This window comes from Peromyscus leucopus, chromosome 6 (assembly GCF_004664715.2).
Source record: "Peromyscus leucopus breed LL Stock chromosome 6, UCI_PerLeu_2.1, whole genome shotgun sequence".
NCBI lineage: Eukaryota > Metazoa > Chordata > Mammalia > Rodentia > Cricetidae > Peromyscus > Peromyscus leucopus.
Genome location: NC_051068.1, coordinates 40,342,179 through 40,349,973, shown reverse-complemented (window position 1 = coordinate 40,349,973; position 7,795 = coordinate 40,342,179). Strand labels below are relative to the sequence as shown.

Genomic DNA, 7,795 nt, shown 5'->3' with positions numbered 1-7,795 from the left:
GCACACCCACCCCCCTGGACAGGTGATTACCTCACAACAAGCTCCACCCTCCCTGACTCACTTCCTCAAGCAGTTGAAGCAGCCCAACTTTCATTGAAACAAATGCTTTTATCTCTTTTCACCATACTAGATGAGGTCCTTCCTAGTTAAATAAACTTTCATACTTAAAGTTTCTTTTTAAAGAAAAAAAAAAATGCCAATTTCTGTTTTGCCATGAATATAACCGGCGAAAGCCAAACAACTCAGACCTCCATTTTCCTGCAGCAGCTTTAATTTTACAATCCAAAAGCATTTATTTTACAGTACTCAGTAGAAACATGTTTTTTAAAAAAAACCTGTCCTGCCTTTTATGATCTCTACAAAATCCTCTGTGGAGGTGATTAATGCACCAGCAATCTATTTCACTGTCCACTTTCAAATATTTTCTGTAAGGAGTACGTACATTTCTTATGAGCTATATACTTGGCAACACTTTTATCCAAAGCCTTCCAAATAATGACAAAAGAGGGTCACCAAACACATTAAAAAAAAAAAAACAAAACCCTTCCAACAGTGCTTGACACATCTCCAGAATGTGCATCATTTTAATCTACTTAAGCAATCACATTTATTCAAATGTAAGAATGAATTCTTGTAAAAAACATTATTTTGAGCAGTTTCGATTTTTTTATACTTAGAAACATAATTGTGTTGGATACTAATGGAGAAATGAGATCAGAGTTGGGAAACAAAGGCCAGGACAGGCAAAACTATTCTCCCTCCCCACTGGAATGGTGAGATGCAACCTGCATGGAGAAAAAAAATTAAGGCAAGATAGACTGATTATCACTTTAAAGAAACCTGTGATCTCTTTTGGCTTGGTCAAAGGAGTAAATTCCTTGGTTAAGACTCTTGAGATTTCAGCTTTGCCTCATGAACCTATGGTATAATCTGTTATAGATACTTTCTTATTCTGTAAAGATTATTGTACTAGAGAAGCCCAAGGAAAATACAAATAATAAGTTACAACACAACACACATTGGCTCCTACTTTTTAAAAGAAACAAATCCTGTGGTCAAATATAATCCACAAACTAATAAGAGCCAGGGAATCCTCTGTATATAGTTTCGTTTCGTTTTGTTTTGTTTTGAATCTAATGATTTGGTTCCAAATAAAAACTTTGGAAGGGTTGAAACAATGACTGGAATAATGCACGCCATACACTACTAAGTACACTGTGTGTGAGAACAAAGTTAAGAACACTTCTGACTGGAGGCATGACATAAACAGACAAAACCAAACCGAGACAAATAGAAAGTACCCCCCTCTTCTCCCAGATGGATGTAACTTTCCCAGACCTAAGAGGGTGTGAGCAGTGGGCTTCTCCTCTTGGCTACAACAGTGAAGTTCACTGATCTTTGTCAGTACTACAGAGTCAACACACTTCCTCCTCTGAGGAGTCAAATGGTATGGTCATACCCTGTGATGCTCAGGTCTTGATAATTTTCCCCATTTAAAAAAAAAAAAAAAAAAAGCTCAGAAACACTGTCATCCAATTTGTCATGGAAACAACTCTATCTTCAAAATTCGACAAACAAGTCTGGAAGGCATCATGTCCCTGGCCCTGCCCACCTCTGCCTGACACCATTATCATGGATACTGTAAATCAAACCACTGAATATGAAACACAAACACACAAATAGTTTGGGGTTTCTTTAAAAATGACATTTGTATTAAAAGTCTTAAAATGAAGAGACAATGAGTGGAATTAAAAGTTACAGTTTGTTAGAATTCTCTTGGTACATCACAACAATAAAAATTCTGCTCTTTGCTTCTGGAGGACACCCTGTAACAAATAACAGAGACACTGTGAACACAACAGAATGGGGGCTAAAACCTGAAATTTGAACAAAATGAAGAGGAAAAAAAAATCGAGACATGGGCTTAACATTAAAAAGCTAAGATTAATGAAGCAATTCATGGACTAACAGGCCCCATTTGTCCTGGCTCTCTCAGGAAGATACTTAAAGTGGTTTTGGGGGGCAGCAGAACAGCAGATTCTGGGATATGGTGGGAATTCACAGGTTGGCACCGGCTGGAACAGCTGAGTTTGAAGGCACTCTGCAGACACAGGGGTGCTGGGGGCCCTGAATCACATTTACAAAGTCTTTGTATTGTATTTTTAAAAGCTTGTCAGCAAAATCTGTCACTGCCAACCACAAAAAAAAAGCTATACTGAAACACACACACACACACACACACACACACACACATACACACACACACACAATAGCACACACAAAAATGTGCAGATCTTTAACATTTTTTTTCACAGCTGATTAAAAAAAAATACTACCATTCTCCCCCAGACTCCCCTTTGATACAGTAGGTAATCAAAATAGATTTTTTTTTTCCCACAAATATCAGCAGACACTTCCTGGCACCCCACACTGTATTGGCATCAGTGTTAACAGTCCCAGTTCACATGTGCAATACTTCAGATTGGATACACTGTAACAAGAACCCAACTTTGCATAGACATCCTCAGAATCATAATCAGTCCCTGGGTTGCCCTTCCAAGCTGGCAGAAAAGGAACCCCTGGTCTTAATTTCCAAATAATCATGGAAAACAAGGGAAAAAACAAGTTTCTTCCCCTCCTCTGGCTCCTTCATATGGTTTTCTCAGACCTCCTTCCTTGTATTTAGAACTTGGAACTATGAACAGTTGTTTGGGGGAACCCTCCCCCACTGCCTCCTTCTTCCCTTCCACTTCCTCCACCTCCCCACCCCCATTTTTTTCAGGCTTGAAACTTTTGCTTGCCGGTGTCAAGCAGCCAATACTGCGCCTTAATGGCTACTTAAACGGGAAAATTATGCATGAACCGAAATCAATGAGGAACGTACACGCTGTAAAGAGCCACATTTCCATCAGGGTCTTGGATGATCAGGAACCGACACCCCCTCGAATCCCCGCTGAAGGCTGGGGATGCTGGCCACGCAAGTCAGCCAGGTTCCTCGGACATCCCGGCCAATACAAAGTCGTCTCCAATCTCAAAGCAAGAAGACAATCACATTAAGAGAATCGGGTGTGTTTGGCTTTGTGCACAGAGCGTGGCCAGCGCCGGCAGCCGGCGCCTCACAGGATCACGCAGGCCGAGCAGCAGCCCTCATCGCCGTTGGGCTGTGCCGCGTAGTTCATCTGCCGAACGATCTCTGCGAACAGCTCATCCACTGAGGCTTTGTTTTTGGCGGATGTCTCCATGAAGGGGCAGCTCCACTCCTCGGCCAGGGCCTTGCCCTCGCCGTATGAGACCTCGCGCTCGCCCTCCAGGTCCACCTTGTTGCCCACCAGGATCATAGGTACGCGCTCGTACCGCTTCACGCGGATGATCTGGTCCCGCATGGGCTTGATGTCCTGGAAGCTCTGCTGGTTGACCAAGCTGTAGACGAGGATGAAACCCTGGCCATTCTTGATGTACAGGTCCCGCATGGATGCAAACTGCTCGGTACCCGCGGTGTCCAGGATCTCCAGCACCGACGGCGACGAATCCACCTCAATCTCCTTGCGGTAGAAGTCCTCGATGGTCGGGTCGTACTTCTCGATGAAGGAACCTGTCACGAACTGCACGGTGAGCGCGGACTTGCCCACGCCGCCCGAGCCCAGCACCACCACTTTGTACTCTCTCATGGCTCCGTCCGCGCCCTTGTCGCGCCTGCCGCGGCCCCGTCGGGGCTGCGCGCTGGGGAAGGCTGGGCTGGGCGGGTGGACTTCTCCCCTTCCTCCGTTCCGCAGGAAAAACCCCGGCGAGAGTGGCCCGGGAGCTCGGGCTCACCGATCGGCTAGCGGAGTCCTGCGCCGGGCCGACCAGTGACGGGGGCGCGTCTGTGGGGCGAGGGTCCCGGGCCCCGTAGCAGCCCTGGCAGAGGACCCTGAGGACAATGCGCGCAGCCGGAGCAAGGCAACCGCTGGAGCTCCTCTCCACGGCAGCCCGAGAGGGCCGGGAGACGGTGGCGGCTGGCTGCAGAGGCGGATGCTAATTGCGCGTCCGGCTGGGACACGCGTGGCATGTGTCCCCGCGGAACGTGCGCCCAGCTCCGCGGCCCATCGCTCTCTCTCCCGCAGCCTCCGCTGGGCGAGGGCTTCCTACTCGCCGCGCGCAGCCGACCCTCCCCGCCCCGCCGAGCATGCCCAGTGAGCTGCCTGCGGCGCCCCGCCCGAGTTCCGCTCCGGTTTTTCCGCAGCGTCGGGAGGAGGCGTGGATAGAGGGTGTGGCCAAACGGGGCTGGGCGGGGCGGCGCGAATCTTGGAACTGGGCAGTCCTGCCGGTGCCGGTAGGTGGGAAGCTCCGGACCGAAGCTACCTCCTTTCTTGACGCTGCGAGCCTCTCGTGGGCGCTTCGGGTAGCAGCTGGCTGTGACCTTCTCGCCGCTTTGCGCTGTTAAAGGCGGATAGACACCAGTCCCCAAGCCCGGCCCGGTGCGCGCTTCTCTGGACCACACACCTGCTGGGCATTTTCAGGCCAGGGAATGTAGCAGTGGCGCATGCCCCCACTTGACCTGGTGTTCTCGTGTCGTTTCCCTGCCAAGAACTCGTCCCGAGTTCCCGGTCCCGGACTAAGAGCTAGGGATGGGAATTAATGGGGCACCGCAGCCTTCGGGGCAGGATTCGCTGGGTCATCCAACCTCCCCTTTGGCTGGAACCAAAACCCGGCTAGCGGATCCGGCCTTGCGGAAGGCGTGCGGCCCCCCGCACCTAGTCAGGGCATGCTCAGTCGGCCGAGCAGGTTTGGGGTTTGCAAGTAGGAAGGTTTCGCACCGCACACCCACACGCCAGCTCAAATTACCTCTCCCAGACTCCCAACTCATTGGCCCCAGGATGCGAGTCTCACACCCACAAATGTTGTCCCATTGGCTGCTGCCGAGGTTTTGTCACTTTAGACAGCTTCATTGGCTAGAAAGTCGCCTCCGCTCGGGATTGGTTATTTATAGAGATTGAGTGGAGAGGCGGAGGCCCAGCTGTTCCTTCTCCACTGCTCCCCGCCCCCTTCCACCCACTGCCCCGGCCTGTGGCTCTGAAGCAGAGAGGGGGAAAAGAAGGAATTTAGGCGGAGTGCTCCAAACTAAATATAGTCCTTTGTTGGTGTTTTGGAGGGAGTCTGATTTCTTCAAGCCCAGTCACGACCGTCCCTTAAAGGGAGCAGCCAGGGTTCATTGCTGCTCTCGGTCTGCAAGAAACCCTAAAGTTTCTAACGTAATATTTGCCGGGAGCTGGGATGAGCAATGAGGCACCGGGAGCTCGTGGCAGCAGGAGAGGTGCAGCTGCCCAGGCTTGCCTCTTCCCAAGCTCTGCATGGTGGGGCGGGCAGTTGCAGGACTTGGCTCCACTCACTTGCACAGGGATGCGAGGTGACGCCTGGACTTGTCCTGAGTCTCTCTAGTTTCTTGCTGGGAGAGATGTCTAGACCTGTCCACGCAAGGCACTGGCTGCGGAGTGCAGAGGGGTGGGAATCAGATTTATGACCACTGGTGCTCAGTGGATTGCCTTCTTATCCACTGCCACTAGGTTCTGCTTTAAATGTCCTCTCTGAGAGGAGAGCGGGGCAGTGTATAGATACTTGGTTTTGGTTCCGAGTTACTACAATACTCTGGGCCCCATTTGCGAGTGGGCCTGCTCCAGACTCTTGCTGCTGGCCCTAAGTGTGTGTCCGCAGTGTAAGTTCCAGCCCGCAGAGCCGGGAAGGAGTTCTCTATCCTATGTCTCAGTTCATTGGCAATGCTCACTCTGCCTTGGCTCACTCTGCCATTTAGTGGAGAAAGGGTTTTCATGGTCGACTATTGACTGCTTCGATTTAATTATGCTAATGTAATTTTTCAGGGAATTATCTCTGAAACAAACTTTAATATAGCTGGGCAGAATTCTGCCAACATGCTGCCAAGTGTGTTGCATACACTATCTCAATTACCCCTCATAATGATTACTTTTACGGCCATTTGAAAGATGAAGAAACTGAGGTTCCCAGGGGTTCAGTAGCTCACCTGAGCGGGGCAAAGCATGGATTATAACCTAGGTGTTTGATTGTAGAGTGGTCAAACCGCTTGAAGACAAAGCAGGAGGACCCCCTGCTGTGACCATACTTTGCTCTCTTCCTGTGGAGATGACACTGTTTGAATGGCACGTCCTCTTCTAGTCTGTGGCTCTGAAATACCTTCCCATGCCAAACCCACTTCAAGGATCTTTTGGGACTCCCAACTCAGCCATATCCTATTAATAACTCTTTATTGGGCTGTGCACTTTAATAAGGTGCTGTGGGCCCTCTTGAATGCTGGGAGAAGGGGCAGTGGCGTCATCACTACTCTGACTCCTTCAAGCAACCTGGTCCTTGAAGGAGTCCACAAATTCTCAACTCAACACCTGGCTGCACAGGTTCTTGTAAAGATGTGTTTGTTAAAGTGCAAAGATCGATCACATTTCACCAATTTGTTCATCTTGGTTGATAACTTAAATACTGTTAATGCTATTTAATCTAAGTAGGTGTATGGTAATTGTAATTGGTTGTCAACTTAACTACATCTGGAATGAACTATAATCTGGAAATGGAGGGCATAGCTGTGAGAGATTTTCTGCTTGGTTTGAAGTGGGTGAATCCACTTCTAGTCTAGACCTTTGAGGTAGAAAGACACATGTCTTTGACCTGATCTAGAGGTAGGGAGACACACCTTTAATCTGGGCCACACCTCCTGCTGGAAGCCTATATAAGGACATAGAAGAAGGAAGCTTCTGCTCTTTGCCTGCTTGCCCTTGCCTTGCTAACACATCCAGTCCTTCCCTGGCATTTGAGCCTCCTTCTTTGGGATTCCAGCATATCTGAAGACCAGCTGAGACATGCAGCCTTGTGGCCCGAGCAACTACTAGATTCTTCGACTTTGTGCTCACAGCTAGTCGTTGTTGAATTAGCTAGACTGCAGCCTGCAAGTCATTCTAATAAATCCTCTTTCTATATGGAGAGAAATTCATTCTACAAGTTCTGTTACTCTGGAGAACCAGTAGGCCTCTATGCACACTCTGTGCTCACAGAGGTGTGAGTTTGAGTATCTGAAAGAAAATGCCTCAGGCTTATATGCCTAGTGTCTAATATTAAGCACTGGACCTCAGTTACTACCCAGGGCATTTGGCAAGGCCATTAAGCTTCCTGACCTTAGTTTGCCTACCTGTGAAATAGTGATGTTGAATATGATTTGCAAGAATCAAATCAACTGTTATCTCACTTGTCTCATTATCAATTTGGTATTGCAGGTAAGTTCAACAAATAAAATGATACACTTGTTTGTATTGAAAATAAAACACATTCTTATCACGAAAAGTTATCCTAAGCTGAGATGTCTTATGAGATTAGGCTGATACAGCACAATGACCCAGTAGGTTTGCATCCCATCATATATTTTCGAATGGCTTGGCATATTTTAATCCTTCTAGCCAATGTTGGAAAACAAGTGAAAGGTCAAAGTCCCTCCTCTTAAAGGTACATGATCCAACCTTTTCCCCCCGGGTCTCAGATTTGACAGAGACCCTGATCTGTGGGGAAGAGGTGTGTTTCCTCCCGTAGCGTGACATAGTAGCATGTAGTATGTATGAGTATGTGAAGAAGGTGCAAAGTAAGCTCAAGGAAGGGCAGTTTTAGAGAGATTTAGTTGACCCTAGGTTTCCTTGGTTGAAAGAGCCATCTCAAATCCCACTCTGTTTAAGATTCCTCTCCTCAGAATGTTCTGTTCCAGAGAACCAGATATAGAAAGAACAGGAGAAATTGCTTAGCTCCG

General features: G+C 48.2%; 1 protein-coding gene across 1 annotated transcript; it reads right to left on the bottom strand.

The window, feature by feature from the left end:
• Positions 1-253: 253 nt before the first annotated feature.
• Rap2b (RAP2B, member of RAS oncogene family) lies at positions 254-4,127 on the bottom strand. The gene has a single exon (XM_028890605.2). The coding sequence runs from the start codon at positions 3,666-3,668 to the stop codon at positions 3,117-3,119; it is 552 nt and encodes a 183-aa protein (XP_028746438.1). The 5' UTR covers positions 3,669-4,127; the 3' UTR covers positions 254-3,116.
• Positions 4,128-7,795: the final 3,668 nt, after the last annotated feature.

Coding starts and splice junctions, on each gene's coding strand:
- Rap2b (XM_028890605.2), bottom strand. CDS start 3,668: ATGAGAGAGTACAAAGTGGTGGTGCTGGGCTCGGGCGGCGTGGGCAAG.